This window comes from Rousettus aegyptiacus, unplaced genomic scaffold (genome assembly GCF_014176215.1).
Source record: "Rousettus aegyptiacus isolate mRouAeg1 unplaced genomic scaffold, mRouAeg1.p scaffold_m13_p_14, whole genome shotgun sequence".
In the NCBI taxonomy this organism is placed as follows: Eukaryota; Metazoa; Chordata; class Mammalia; order Chiroptera; family Pteropodidae; genus Rousettus; species Rousettus aegyptiacus.
In genome coordinates, this window is record NW_023416289.1 from 30,237,591 (window position 1) to 30,253,218 (window position 15,628).

The 15,628-nt window shown below is 53.7% G+C and overlaps 1 protein-coding gene across 3 annotated transcripts in view; it reads right to left on the reverse strand.

The window, feature by feature from the left end:
* GALNS (galactosamine (N-acetyl)-6-sulfatase) overlaps positions 1-15,628 on the reverse strand; it is a 28,754-nt gene that overhangs the window by 2,966 nt on the left and 10,160 nt on the right. For 2 of the 3 annotated variants that reach the window (XM_016129482.2, XM_036231548.1), the window contains 9 exons: positions 15,468-15,611; positions 14,292-14,358; positions 14,080-14,207; positions 13,594-13,733; positions 10,969-11,072; positions 7,664-7,800; positions 6,861-6,963; positions 2,814-2,935; positions 707-824 (listed from right to left, as the gene is read on the reverse strand). In XM_016129482.2, the coding sequence (XP_015984968.1) occupies positions 707-824; positions 2,814-2,935; positions 6,861-6,963; positions 7,664-7,800; positions 10,969-11,072; positions 13,594-13,733; positions 14,080-14,207; positions 14,292-14,358; positions 15,468-15,611 (1,063 nt within the window). Of the gene's footprint in view, positions 1-706; positions 825-2,813; positions 2,936-2,955; positions 3,297-6,860; positions 6,964-7,663; positions 7,801-10,968; positions 11,073-13,593; positions 13,734-14,079; positions 14,208-14,291; positions 14,359-15,467; positions 15,612-15,628 lie in introns of those variants that run through there. The other variant, XM_016129483.2, reaches the window with a different exon arrangement.

Below are 15,628 nucleotides of genomic sequence, written 5' to 3' on the forward strand. Positions count from 1 at the left end.
GCATTCCACATGGGCGACTACAGGGTGTTTTTAGCTGTCTTCACAATGGCCTAGTGGGTCCAGGGAATGGAGTGCTTGGGAGAGGGGCTGACAGGCTGGGAAGCTGGGCCAAACCATCTGCCTTTGTTCTCTGGGATCTGAGGTGCCACCAGAGCTTCTGACATCAGGACATGTGAATCAACCATCTTTGTGGAGCAGGGTATCACTCAGACACTTCCAGTTACCGGGTGGGTCACCTACGGGGTTTAAAGAGGTCTGTCCCTGCTGGGACCTGTGTCTGCTGTGCCGCAGAGGTGGGCCCCATGGGCTGGCTATACACCCAGGCCACCTGCCCAGGGTGTCTACACCCTACGTGAGTTTGGCTTGTCCTGCACCTGCAGAGGGGTCAAGTGACCCCTCACATCTATGAGATTTGAGATGGAAGCAGGAGGGAAGTGGGGTTCTGGCCTGCAACTCAGCAGCCTCTGGAACCGTGTTCTCTGCCTTGGTCCCACCACACTGCCCCGTGGTCACCCTGAAGGTGAGAGGAGGGTGGTGTTCCTGAGAGGCACATGGCTGCCAGACTCGCTGCAAATCTATGGGGCTTGTGTTGAGGACGCAGGTGAAGTGATGGGGCATGTAGACCCCATAGCACTCGTGGCCCTGAGGATGACCCCAACAGGAAATGCACCCTCCTAGTGTTGAAAGCCACGTATAAACCACTTACCATGACTGCCTGGTTGCACACATTGAGCTGGGGCTGTCCGGGGACCAAGGCCTCTTGGTGCTGCTGAACGACTGGGGTGATCCTGCGAAGGACGTCCAGGTACTCAGTGCTGGCAAAGCTAGAGACGAGAGTACTAGGTCACTGAGGCAGAGAAGGAAAGCAATAGGAAGGTAGGGGCAGGACATCCAGGTAGGCCACCAGGAAGGGGCCTGGGAACCAGGGGACCCCTCCCTGATGGTACCACCATCCAGGAGCCTCCTGGAAATAAACAGCTAAAAGAGACCACCTCTGCCTCATTTGTTCTTTCCTACAAACAAGGTGACACGCAGAGCCATGGGACAGAGGCAGCAACCGTGATTCTTCAGTCTTACTGTTTCAGGGCCTTGGCAGATGGCCAGACCAGAAGGGCACCCTGCATTCCTGGTGTCCCCAGGCTGCACCAGATCTTCGCAGCTTCCCAGGGCCCTTTCTCCCATTTTCATGGTCCTTTTTTAATCTCTTTGGTCCAGGTTTGCTTCTATGAGGAATGGCTCGCCCTGCCCTGATTGCCACCTTTTTGGGGTTCATCTGACACTATCATCCCTACTCCTCAGGCCTCCATACTGGTCCCATGCTCCCTGCTCTGTTGGGTACACTCTATCCACACAGAGCCCCCAAGCTTCTCAAAGCAGGTCTCAGGAGTGTTTCAAGTCTTTCCAGAATTCTGTACCCAAATACACTGGAAAGGACTAGCTTAACCAAGTGCAGCAATTTTGGGGACAAGGCTTCTTGCACCACGGTGTGAGTGCAGGCGGGAGGCTCCAGGAGGCCCTGCACTCAGCCCTGAACTCTTGTGGGCCAAGCAGCAGCTCCCAGGTCTTCTTGCCCAGAGCCCTGTCCCCAGAATAACCCTGGACAGGTCACATCCCAAACTAGATCCCAACTTCCTCTTCTGGAGGCCAGGCATGAGGGGCTATGGGCTTCTGAGGGAGCAGTGGGTGTGGGCAGGTGTCCAAGGGGGCTTCTAATTAGGGAAATGACCATGAATGCCACAGCACCCCCAAATAGCGATAATGTGAGTCTAACAAGGGAATTCTCGGGCAGGTGTGTTTTCTATACATCTTCACCCTGCAAGGTAGACCCCCATGACCTTAAATTTCAGAAGACGTCAAGGTGGGGAAGTGGTGCTATCCAGCCACACTCACAGCCATCGAGGGGCAGGGGCAGGATTCACACCAAGCCTGATCTTCAGCCTGCCTGTTGTATCAACCTTCATGTGAGCATTTGAGTCTGAGAAGCCAAATCGTGCGCATTGCCATTGGGTGGGGGTTTTCAGAGGCTCAGTGGTCATCCCTGTCCTTATGACCCATCTCGAAGGCGCCCAAACCCAGGTGCCTGTTTGTTCCAGCTGTGGAGGCGTCAGCAAGATGGGATAAAGGCCTGGGTGCTGCAGGGGAGGGACTGTGTGCCCTGGCCACAGCCTGGCTATGGCACTGGCTCTCTACATTTTTTTCTCATGGCCCTGGGCCTCTGAGCTGGACAAAGCTCCAGTGAAGGGAGGTGCTGCCAAGGAAGCCCCAAAGCATTTCCCAACAATGTGGACAGGCCCCATCCAACCCTCACCAGGAGGAACTCATTTACACCTGGCAGGTAGGGGGGAGTCCTAGTAGGTCTTTCGGGCTGGTAGTGCTGCCCTCCACATCCTTTTGCTGCCTGTCATGGCAGCCTGGTGGCCATGCAGAGGTTCACATCCACCCCATGCCTGGACCGTTACCCTCCACCTTGGCCATCCCTGAAGGCAGCTCAGGGCAGGGGTCATGTCAGTTGCTGGGCCACATGGAGTGGGGAGACAAAACGAGTGGGGCAGTGTGGAGAAGGGGGTACCCGAAGACGAAAGGCCACAACATGCATGCACCAGATGGAAAAACCACAGTATAGGCCCCAGGGCACCTGGTGGTGGTGGGAGGGGGAAGCTCCACGCATCCCTTCCTGCATTTGTGCATCTCCAAGTGTTCACGGCACACACGGTTCTTCTGGAAAACTAGACATGTTGGTGTGTGTGCTTGAGTTGGCTGGGACTGGCTAACGTTTCCTCAACAGCTTCAAGGACTCTCTGCGCCCCGCTCACCTGAGGGGATACTTCTCCCCTGGGTCTCGTCCCAGGTGGAAGACCAGGGGCAGCTTTGTGTGCTCTTCCTGTGTGTGGGTGGTGACTCCTGAGACATTCTGCCCGGGGCAGAAATCAATGCCCTGAAATGAGAGGAAGGACAAGTGAGCGCTGTCTCTGAGCACGTGAGCTCTGACCGCAAGGCTGGCCAGTCCATCTCGAACGAGTCAGAGCGGTCAAGGCCTGAGCAGGCCTGAGGGTGGGATCCTACATGGGGGAGCCTTGCCACAATCCTGGGCCCCAGAGCTGCTGAGCAGTCATGCCCTGAGTACCATCCCCTAGTTTTTTGGAACGCTTTTCTTGGTGGGGGAGTGAATCTCTAAACTATTTCAGCCCATCTCATAATTTCTAGAGCGAAGTTTTTCATCTTCATTCTATCCGCCTCATGGCCAATGGCGTGCATGGTGGTTAACATCCCTTTATTGGTGAGGAGGCACCTTGGTCCTGAAAGCCAGAGAAACACAGACACATGAATGGCTCACGAATGATCCAGATGCACAAGTTAACAGGGAACCTAAAATGACTATGTTTCACATGTTCAGGAAAACAGGAAGAAAATGGAGAGTGCAGAAAACACCAGGCTGCCCTAAGATTCAGGGGCAGTGCCCATGGCCCCACGTTCGACTCCTGCTCCGGCCTCCTCTGTCCCCTGGCTTCTTTGTTGTGTGGCCTCTGATGCATATCTGGAATGGGCTCTCTATGTCAGCGTGTGTTCTGAGCTCTGTCCAGGTCTGGGGCAGTCCTGAGGCCCAAGGTGGCCTCAGGCCAGGGGCTCCCTCAAAGCTGTGGCCTGAAGGCTGCCCCCCTGTGGCTCCCTGACTCTGGAAAAGGAAAAGCGCCGCCCCCCCCACCATCCAGTAGATATTAGGTGAGGCCAGGGTCCCCATCCTGAGGCACTGGTGACCCTAGAGTCACACAAGCGGCTTGGCACCAGTCTTCAACCAACACAGGGCACTGCTGACAGGTCTGGACAGGTGGCTGTGACCTGTGCACAGTAACTGATTGAAAGGCTTTCTGTAGGTATCAGTGCCTGGTTTGACAGGCAAACCATTTCTAACCCCTCTGTGTCTGTAATGGACAGCTGGTCAGTGGAGCAGTTAATATTCTGTTTTTCAATAAAGTAGGGAAGTTAGGAGCCTGTGAAATTCCATTTATCTGCACTGAGCAGTCGATTCCCAAGTCAGGGGCTGTGGTCTAAGTCACTGAGGGCAGCCAACAGTGTACACACAGGGCTTCCAAAGGGGGTGACCCTTTGACCTTCTGGGAGCAGAACTGCTAGAGGACAAATATGGATTTAACAGTGGGAGAAACCACCACATTTAGCATAAAAATGCTGAGTGGTTAATGGAGAAATATCTAAGTCTAGACAGAAGACACAAATTATAATTTGGATGCAAATCAAATAAGCTATTTAATTAAGATCCTGCTAATTAGTACAAGATTTTTCTCTTACAACTGTTGTCATGTGAGATAGGCCTCACCCTGGGAGCATCGCAGCTGAGCTGGCCCCCCACATGCACCTTTCCTCCTCCCCTCCCCCCGGAAAGGGAGCAGGTGCACCTGCGGGTCACAGTGCCAGCTTTTTGGAGGGTGGGAAGGGAGGAGGGGGATAAGCATGCACTGTAGCTAATGCCCCTGGGATTAAGGTCATAAATGCAGAAGGCCACATGGACACATGTACCTCCTCTCGCCCATGGCTTCCAGCTGCCCCCATGGTGGGAGGTCGTGGGCTTGTGTGGGACAGTGGCACCAGGTCTGGCAGGGAAAGCTACTCACTCCCTCCTCCTCCTCTGCCATCCGGCAATCGTGAGTAGATAGAAAACCTGGGGCTCAGGCAGGTGGGCCACACATAGTAGGACCCCAGCGAGATACCCCAGGACAAGTGTACAGTCAGGAAGCTCATAGGGTCTACTCAGGTGACCCTCAAACCTGGAGACCACAGACTGGTAGACCCCCAGCTAAGTCGTACCCCAGGCTTCTCCCTTACCTGGGCCCCATGTGGCCTCTGACCAAAGCTAATATCCCTAATGTGTTAACCGCCTAGAAGGGCCTGGTGGAGAATCAACATATCCCCTTGTGCTCAGGTGAGCTGTTGATGGTCACAGGGTCCTTTCCGATTTCATGTGCCCCTTCAGCTTTATTGATCCCTGGAGGGAAAAGGGCCATCCAAATGGCACTGCAGCTGTCCCCTTGGCATTTAAATAAAACTGTGACTGTGCTGTGATACAGTGAACCCACAGCCCGATTCTGTGTCCACCAGCCACCCTCCCGGGGAGGGCCTCCTTTAATGTCTACACACATTGGAAAAGGGAGCTTTTTGTGCCTCACCTCCCAAGAAGACAGAAGCCATGCAGACCAAACCGACCCAGGTGTTCTCACAAACAACCCTTAGAAAATGGGAATGCATCCCACTGAGCCCTGTGGGTAGGGGGCTAAGGGAGTGGGGGAAGGTGTCACCCAGCTGTTCTGGGGTGGCCTCTCCTGATGCATCCTAACCCCACTGTAAACATGGTCAGGTCAGGACAGGCTATGCAGGTACTGAACTTTTTCGGTCTCCTTTCTAGAAATGCTCTCCCAGCCCTTCTGGGCTGGGCTATTTCACTTGGGTGGGGAAGGACTGGACTCTGCCCCAAAAGGCCCTGAGAACTCACAGGGTAGGGAGCCACAGAAAGGCCCAAGGGGCCGCTCCCAGAACACCAGCCATACCTGCCAGCTGGGCCACCTGGACTCTTGAGCAGCCAACAATGGGGACCCTAGAGGCTGGTTGGGGAATTCCCTGTGTGTGTTTGGGGGCAGAAAGGGAGAAGTGAGACCACATGGCTGTGCCCTAGGGTCCCCACACTGCCAGCCTCTGAGCCCCTTTTGGATGCTCCTATAGCTTCTCAGCCCCTGGGCATCTAAAGGGGCAAGCCAGGTGTGACCCTGCTTGTCAGGGGATGGGGAGACCAAAGACAAGTACACAGGCCGGGGGACACAGGTCTTCTATGCTGCTCGCAGAGATTTCTGGTTAGGGGCTGTTGTCACAGAGTCTGAGGGGCCCACAAGACACTCTGGACCTCAGAGGGCAAAGGAGAAGTAAAGGCTCACTTGGTTCAGCTAAGCCTGCCTGATGCCAATCAGTGCTTCTGACCACAAGTCAGGGACATTTGTGGGCATTGGGCCACTTGGAGGAAACACACATTGTCCTATGCTCTGCCTGAGTGCCCGGGGCATCCGGTCTGGGCACTGCATAGGCAGTGCCTGGCCGTGTTACCCGCCCAGCCCGGGACCAGACCTATGATCCACTAAGTCTGCAATCTGCATCCAAAGTGGTGCAGAGTGTTCCAGTACTTAGATTTTTCATTAACTTAAATTGCTTTTCCTCTCAATTAAGGCATATTAGCAGGTTTTTCTTGTGCCTAAAGGCCTAGATAGTGGGATAAGTGGGAGCTGAGAGACCTGGGTGGGAGGCTTAGGAAGAGGCAGCAGAGGGAAGACACAGGAAGTGGGAAGGGCAGGCAAGACTAGCAGTGAAGAGAAGGTGCCCTGAGGGGCAGCAGGAACCTGAGACCATGTGCTGAATACTCTAGGGCTCAGCATGCATGTGACACTTTACCTACAAGCCCTCGGGGGCAGACCCGAGATGCAGAGACTGAGACAGTCCTTCAGAAGGGCCACAGAGCACCTTGGCCAGGCCTTGGAGAGTGACAAGTGGGGAGGGATTTGGGGGAAGACACCTTGGTTTTACCTGGGCCCTGAGGTGGCTGGCCTGGGCTCGGTCTTAGCTTGCTCTGAGGCCTCCTTTCCCCAGGTTCTGGGTGGCCTGAGAGGGTGGGGCATCCGGGCCCCTCAGGGGCTGTCCTTGTAGCTACATCATGGGGCTTCTAACTCTTTACAGCACGAAGCAAGCGACTTGTGTGCCAGTCACCACTCTGGAGAAGCCTCCTGCCAGCCTTCTCTGCCCAGATGCCTCCTTAAGGACCGGGTTTGGGGGAGTGGTGCAGAGTCTATAGCCCCAAGGTCCCTTACCTGTTTGAACTCCTCCCAGGAATTGGTCCAGGTCCAGAAATGGGCCTTGTACTGGCCCAGGGTGACTGCCATCAGCGTGTTGCCACGGTAATAGAATATTGGCCTGTCAGGGAGGGAACAGGGGGCTCGGGTGACTCAAGAGACTCTTGGATGCATGGTTAGAGCTAAGATTTTATAGAAATGCCCCTGATGACATCACATGGGCATACATGCAAAAGTCCCTGAGGCTGTAGGGTGAGCCTACGGTTACCCATCATTCTTGGCCTTGGGAGGCCAGGTGTGGGGTGAAGCCAGTCTTAGATGGTCACCAGAGGCTCCGGTTCCATTGGGGGTCAGACAGCCCACTGAGTCCAGGGCCTCCCTCATAGTAAATAGGCGCTTGTGCCAGGTTTTGAGAAAGAAAAAAAAATAGGCAATATTGGGAAAAACAAAAAACAAAAAAAGAACACAAGCCCATCTAATCCCTGCCCTAATTTCAGGATGGTTAGCTGGTCTCAAGCCGGAGACTGACTGACTCTGGACACAGAGCATTCTGGTGTTGAGGTGGAAGGCAGGACATGGCTCCAGAGGTTTGGGGTGGCTAATGACTCAAGCAGACGGACGCTCTCTCCTTCCACCCATGGCTGAGCAGAAATGACGGACCCCACAGGGAGGATGAATTTCGTGCCAGAAAGTCACAAGGGTCGCACCTCCCTCTATTCTGAGCCAGCTGGGCAAGGAAACCTGCTTCGTCAGCCAGCTCCAGCTCTGCTGTTTGGTGCTGGGGGAGCAAGCAGGGGGGCAAGTGCCTGGCTAGAACTAACCTGTCCACCAGCTGGCCCTGCAGCATGGAAGGGAGGAGGTCAAGGCCATCGATCACCCTGTCGCTGGGCGGCTCCAAGCCCGCGAGGGACAGGCTGGTGGTGAAAAGGTCCATGATGCTGCCCAGTTGGTGGCTTACCTGAAATGGACATGGGCAGACAGACAGTCGCTTAGGAGGCCCTGCCCTGACCAAACGACAGCCAGGGGCCAGGTCTCCGCGCATGCATCCTGCTGCTGCCCAGGTGGGCCAGCAGAGGCATGAAGACTCACATACACATGCACACAAAGCCACATCCCTTACAGCGCGTCCACACACGAGAATGTGATGTACACACGTGTGTGCACATGCCCAGCCCTGTCTACCTCAGCTAGCCTGGTCCCTGTCCCACCTGACCCCAGGCTCTTCTGGATCTCCACACGCCCATGAGCATCTGGCTGGCTGAGTGTGGCTGATATACAACTCTTCCACTTCAGGACCTGAGAGAAAGCAACGAGTCCCCTCATTGGGAGAGTGGCCTCGGGGAGGTCAGGAGCTGAGGCGGGATCAAATTAGCTGTCTGACCCCAGAGTAGGCAGGGCCCTGTCCCATCCCCAGTACTGAGCCTTTGCTGCTACCTGGTGCCTTCAAGTGGGAACCAGACAGAAAGGAGAAGATGTGGCCCTCCCAGGGAGCCACCAGCAGGGTCCTACCTTGGGAGGCCTGCCCACTCTGAGCCCAACTGTCACATCATTTTAATACTGATGCTGTGACTTCCCAATTCAGGTAAAACTGCAGGCGAAAAAAAGACCCTCAAAGCCCAGAGCAGCATGGAGAGCAAGGGGGGACGGGAGGAAGGGCAGGAAGGGAGAGCAGATGAACTGGGGTGGGGACTGACCAGCCTTTTTCCCAGAGGCTGTGGCCACCCAAATGTAACAATCCGACTCCACAGAGCCAGCAAGAGGTGGCCCCTAAGGAGCTGACTGCTCCTGGCGAGGCACTGCCCACTGTCTCCTCGGATGCAAGTCTGTTTCCCCAGGTACAGCTCCACCTTGTCTGAATTCCACCCAGTTCCTTCACTCCTGAACTCTGGATCTGGGGACAAGGGTTGGTCTGGCAGGTTTAGCAAGGCAAGCATTTCCTTGAGCCACTTCACATACCCCGGGGCACCCTTGCCTCCATTCCTCTACATAAGGAGAAACTCCCTGTGGAAACCAAGCACAATACATCAGGGCCACTTGTGTCATGTTTCTGCAGCCCAGTGTAGGGTGGGGCATGAAGGTCGACATTTAGTTCAAAAATTCTATGAAGCAGAGAAGAGAAACATTGCAGCAGCTCCTCTCCCTTCTCACTTTATTTTAGGACCAAAAAAAAAAAAAAAAGAGAGAGAAAAGGAAAGAAAGAAATCCAGATATTTTAACTGTCTGGAAAAATAAATAAGGAGCGATTATGGTGCCAGGTGGGGGTGGTGTGGGAATGAGGCGTGGATATCTGAAGTCCTCATATCAGCACAGAACAGCTGGGTGCACTCATGGAAGATGCTCTTTTTGAAAAATAGACACTCTCGATGTGCACATAATGTCTTTAAGAAAACGCAATTTGTCTGCCATGAGCCCATGGCAGGAAGTCACCAAGGCTGTTATCAGCACTTTCAAGATTTAACTCTGAATCAAAGGCTACAATTAATAAAGTCACCCCGCCAGGCGTGAAGGGGAGAGCTAAATATTTGAAACTGGTTGGACAAATGGCAGGGTGTTTTTAAATAAAATCCTCTCACAGTTATCACAGGGCACAGGCCTGATAGTCCCATCTAATTCAATTTCAGTATGTGCTATGGGACGCGGTGGAGGGAAGGTGGCCGCACAGTTCTGTGTGATATATTTTCTTCTCCAGAAAGCAGAGACCAGAGGGGCCAAGAGCAAGGCAGGCAAAGGCCTGCCACAGACAGAGGAGCTGGAGAGAGGGGTCCCCATGAGACTGTCCCAGGAGGGAGAAGTTGGGGGAAGGATGTCGGGGAGAGGGGTAGGCTCCATACCCCATGCCTGGGGGTCTACCCTGGTTCTGCCACCTGCCAGCTGGATGGTCCCAACAAGTGAGTACCTTTCACTGAGCCTCAGTTTGCTGACATGTGGAATGGGGATGATGAGGATAGGCAGAATGACACCCCCCAGGGACCTCCATGCCCCAGTTCTGAACCCTGTGAATGTTTCCTCACACAGAGAAGGGGAATCAGGTTGTCAATCAGTCAATCTTAAAATGGGCTGATCCTGGGTCCCAGGGTGGGCCCAGAGTAATCACAGATCCTAACACTGGCAGAGGGGAAGAGGGCCTGAGTCAGGGCGCCGGCCTGGACCAGGGAGGGAGGAGCCAGAGACTAAGAAGCCAGAAAAGGCTAGGAAATGAGTTTTCTCGAGGAGCCTCCAGGAGGGATCGGCCCTGTGACACCTGATTCTAGCCCCGGGAGATGGTGCTGGACTTTCGACCTCCAGACCTGAGAGAACAAACACGTGTGGTTCCAGCCCCTCAGTGCGGTGACTGTTTCAGTGGCCACAGGACACTCAGAAGCCCCCAAGGTGCTGCTATGAGGGCTGAGCTGACACTAGTGCTGAGAACAGTGTTCTCCGGAGCTCAGAAGGGGAAAAAAGACCAATTGAGACAGTGACACACATGTTTACAGTCTTGACACCCTGAATCAAGGCGCCCAGTTAGAGAAGACTGTGAGTTCTCAGCCAAGGCAGGGGCAGAGTGAGGGCTTGAGGAGCAGGACACACACCATGGCCAGCCAGAGGACCAGGTCAGCCAGCCCTGCAGTTTACACCTGTGCACTGCAGACAGATACCAACCACACAGTTGAGCTCCTGCTGTCTCTAGGAGTGTGTCCACAGAACAGTGGTCTGGGAGATGCAGTATGGATAAAAAGATCCTATGACCAAACAAGACTTTGAAAACTCAGCTTGCTCTATGCACCTTCTAGAAGTTCACAATATTCATTAGCATAATAAAGGCTCTGACAAGTCCTGCAGAAACAAGCCATTCTACTCAGTCATACTGAGTAGAATGCCCCATTAACCAACCACAGACACCTCCTCCCCCCATGGTAGATAATGACACTACACGCCATATCTGTGGGAGACTGTTCCAGTGCCCACCCCATGCACCCTTCACCAGCTGCCTCCCCCAGGGGAGACCTGGTTTGGAGGAGAATGGTGAGTGTGACTTTGGTGTTTCCTAGGCAAGGTAGAGTGAGTGAAAGAAGCAGGCCCATGAGGGCCGAGTCTCCACATCCCAGGATGACAACAGGCCTGGCCATGTGGCTGACCTCTGACTCACCTGGCCTGTGGCGATGTGGCCGGGCCACCACACGATTGCAGGCTCCCTCATTCCACCTTCAAATGTGGTCTGCTTCCCGCACAGAAAGGGGCCGTTACTACCGCCTGGGGAGGGAGAGTTGTCGCCCATCAGTGGTCTATCCCTATTCTCCAGAGCCGCACACGCCCTACTGGGCACTTGCCCATGTCTGACTCCCTTCCAGCTGTCAAAGGTGATGCTGCTGAAACACCAAGGCACCAAGGCCATCATGAAGACAGAGGACCAGCTTCAACATGGCTCTGACCCAGGAGACCATTGTAGATGCTCTGGTTGTAACACAGTGCCCCTAATGAAGAGCGACTGCTCAGAAATGGAGGGCGTGACCACTCTTGTTAGCACAAAACGCAGATGCTCTTCAAGCAGAGCCATAGAACATATCCCAATAGCAGGTCATTAGAGCTTCCTGTCTGTTCAGATGCAGCATTTCTTAAATGTCAGGATTCACGAGCCTCCCTGTGTGTTCGGGTTTAGGGAGTATAGTTAATACATCAGTCCCTGGGCCTCATAGGGTTGTCCCATCAGGGTCGGGGCACAGATTCATTCCTGACAAGCCCAGTTCTAAGCAGGTGGTCCCTGAACCACGCTCGAAGTGTCAGAGGGCAGAGCCCCCATCGCTGGCTGGTCTCAGGTCCTGCTTGATCCCAGAGCACAGAGAAGTTTCCTGAGGATAAATGGGTGTCTGCTGCTTCAGCATGAGCTGCCCAGGGCTCACTTCAGGTCCTTTGAAAATGGGGAAACAAAACAGAGCAGTGTTTCTCTAGCGGGAAGTCCCACGGTTTGTCCTTGGCACTGGAACCTGAATGCGATTTCCATGCATCACTGCAGCCCACTCTCAAGAGAAGAGCAGTGACAAACACAGAGGGACCACATGGGAGCACTGGCAGGCTCCGCGTCACGTGTGTGAATGCAGGGACAGCGAGGAAACACGACGTGCCACTCTGAAGATGGGCTCCGGGTGCTGAGGAGGACCCAGTTCCTTTCTCCTTCTATTTCTCAGGCTGGTTGAAGGGTGCACGGATCTTCACCTTACTGTCATTTGTATCTTACAGGTGTTTCTGTCCATGTGAACTATTCCATGATGTAGAAACAAAGACTAGGGTGATTAAACTCAAGCCCAGGCTGGAAGGTTGGTGGTTCCGATGAGGCTTGGCCATCAGGGGGTGGCAGGGACACTGACATTCAGCTGGGAGGGAGATGGGGTTCCACCCCTTTTCCAGAACCAGTGGCTGTATAGTGAGGATGACGCCCCTTCAGGAGTGGGGCTGTGCCATGGACGGCACCATACACCACCCCTGGGGACCTAGACCCTGAACTGCTGTTCTGTCACCAACAGGGTTCCTTCTCAGCTTGAGCTAGCTGTGCTAGTCCTGTCATTTAAGATCCCGAAGCCCCTTCTGCTCTCCTGACCACAGGGTCCCCCAATGTCTCCCCCACTGGAGGGGGTCCCCATGGGGTTTCCTGCTGTGCATGGCCTTCCTTCCACAGCTGACTGACTCAGGGCTCTGCTGGGGCCCTGGCATTTTTAAAAATGAGGTAAAAAGATATGCCACCACTAGGGTGAAACTCTTACAAGACAATAAAATGCCAGGGTGCAGCCACCTCACAATATAAGCTGGGAACCAGAGCTCACTGAAGGACCTGGGGTCATAGTCCTCAAAAGGCCTGCAGGCCCAGCTTGGGTACAGAGGCTGCTCTGGCAGGTATGCGGCTCTCTCACTGTACCAGGGCTCTGGGTGCCCCCCACAGCCAGCACTGCGAGGGTGGGGGTTCAGTTCCTTCCCTTCTAGACACCACCCCCCATGAGACTTTGGTGAAGAAGTTTTGAGGAGGGTGAGCCTGGGCCTGCCTTCCAAGAAGGCTGGGAAGTATGTCTCCTGCATATTTAGCTCCCAAGGGAGATGGTCATTGCCCCCACAGTGAAGGGATGGTTCTTAAACTCAGAAAAAGGTGCAAATGTGTCTGGTCAGACACATGACAACAACCACTGTGTTATATTTAAGTTTAGAATAAAAACACTAATGGAGAACATCAGTGCTTCAGAGGGAAAAGCTCAGAAGTGACCTCATTCAGCCCTAAATATATAGGAGGCAGAAGTGACCTGCTTCCAGAACCAGTCAGTGGCAGAGCTGGAACAGGATGCAGGCCCCGACCTCAGTCTCCATCCTCCCACACTGAACTGTCTCTCCTGCCGAGGCACCTCTAGGAGAGCCAGAATTGCCAACAATTCGGAAGAGATGTGTTAGGTGGTCACTGTTTCACATACTGACACACCCACCAAAGGCCAAGGTGCTCTAGTCTTTTAGGGGAGGACAGTGTGTCATAGAACATGGGTGTTGGTGGGCAGCCCCTGCCAGTTTTCTGTGTGATGAGGTCCAAGTCAACCCCACAGGGCACCCCTTGGTCTCCTCATATCTTTTCCCACCGGATGGGGCACTGGGAAGAGAGTGGGCATCTCCCCCACTGGAAGGGGCCCCGGGCTGAGCCCCCTTCACACTCTGCCCCAGCGGTGGCTGAGACCCTGAGTCTCAGGTTCCCGAGTGGGGCCTTGTTTGGGGATGTGATGATGGGAACACTCCAAACACCTGCCTTGTTTGGGAGCAGAAATAAGGGCAGCACCATTGTCAGACGTGAAGAAAACAAACGTGTCCTTAGTGATCTTCAGGTCCTGAAGAAGGGTCAGGATTTTCCCCACGCTGTCATCGATCTCCCGGACAGCATCCCCATACCTATGAAGAAGATGGAACATTTACCACATGGCCAAGAACATCGATGTGATCAAAGAGCAGTTAACTTTGGGGATGGACAACAAAACGGACTGGCTAAAGTTACAGGAGAAGAGGAACAAAGTTCAAGTTCTCAGAGTTAATCCAGGATAGAGCTGACCACACCGCTGTAGCACTCCCACTGATCCTGGGCTGGACAGCTTCTGAAAAGACTGAAACAGGTGTTTTAGTTTTTTTCTACAATTGACCATTAAAAACATCATAGTACTGAGTGCCCTGTCCTTGGAGATAATTAAGCACAGGTGAACCCCCCAGGTAGGGGTCTATGTTTCTACAACCAAGGACTCACCGTCCTCGCTGACTGGTGCCCAAAAAAGGCTTAGAAGCGTAAACAGGTGCGTGTGTGGCATCGATGGCCCAGTAGAGAAAGAAGGGGCGCTGAGCTGCCTGCTGCCTCTTAATGAAATCCAGGGCTTCCTGAGGAGAAGAACACACCATCTGCCTCTGCCTGAGGGCTGACTTCCCTGACCACAGAGCCTGCCCAGCCCAGGTGGCCATTACCTGTAAGTAGATCTGGGTCAGATTGGCTTCTCCAGTTTTCAGATCAATTGGAAATTCTTCATAAAATCTGAAAATGATATAGATCCAGACAAATTAGATTTCAGGCCAAGAAAGCCCCTTCTCTCTGATTTCAAAGGCAAAGTCATGGGCTTCATTTAAAAGAATGATAGAAACGTTCAATAAATGAAATTGGAAGCTCACACTGCTCCTGAGGTCACAGTCTCTTCAAGGATGAAGTGGGGCTAAGGCTGGGTGCCATGGTCACCACTTGGGATAAGGACGGGGAGCAATGTGTAAGGACAGAGGACAGTGAAAGAAAAGCGTAAGGTGGATCCCAGTTACTTAGGGCTAATGAGTGCAGGGTTTCTTTCTGAGGCGATGGAAGTGTTCTGAAACCGGTGATGGCTGTACAATGCCGCGAACATACTAGAAAGCGCCGAACTGTACAATTTAAATGGGTAAACTGTCTGGTGTGTGAATTTTCTCAATAAAGCTACTACTTAAAAAGGTAATGAGTCGACCCAGCTTCTTGGTCCACTGATATACAATGAGCTTAAATAAAAGAAAAAATAATAATAATAATAAAGGAAGAAAAATTAAGCCAAATGAAACTCGAGAAAGACTGGGGCCCGGCCTGGTGTGGCCACACTGCAGGTGCTGCACTGCCAGGTGGTGGGCAGGACCAGGGCGACTCTGGTGCCACCTGCCTTTCAGATGCCAGCTTGCTTTTGGCAGGCTCACAGAGTTCATCCCACCGTGTCCTCTGTGATGCTGCCAATTTCTTCAACGTGTAGCACGTGGCCAACATGCTAACTTAGTGTAGGCAGATGGCCTCTGCAGCTGGAGCCCAGGATCTGCCAGGGCTGCACGGCCTGAGCCTAGACGCCGTGTGAATGGCTGCTACGTGAACACAACTTGTTTTAGGAAACATCTTTGGCTCTCATTATATTTCCTAAAAAGGTGATGGACCCCGTAGGTGTGGCTCAAGTGGTGGCCTAGGCTGTGAGTCCTATAAAGCTCTGGGCAGGACGACCAGCTGGCAGAGCAGGGCCCAGCCCACTGGGACGCCTGTGCTGGTGGGCAGGTGCTTTCAGAACCTCTGTCCAGCTCCTACGCAGCCCCAGAGGGCAGAGGCTGGGCTTAGTGTCAATGGGTGGGAAGGGGAGGGACTGTTACCTGCCAACCATCTCCCAGTCCCGGTACACGGGGATGTTAGGCCTGGCCCTGTTGTCATAAGGTCCAAAGTGACAGTTGGGGGATCCAAACCACTCATCAAATCCATGCCTCAGGGGGTGGAACTGAGGCCTGTGGCCCAGATGCCTAGAAACAGAAACCCA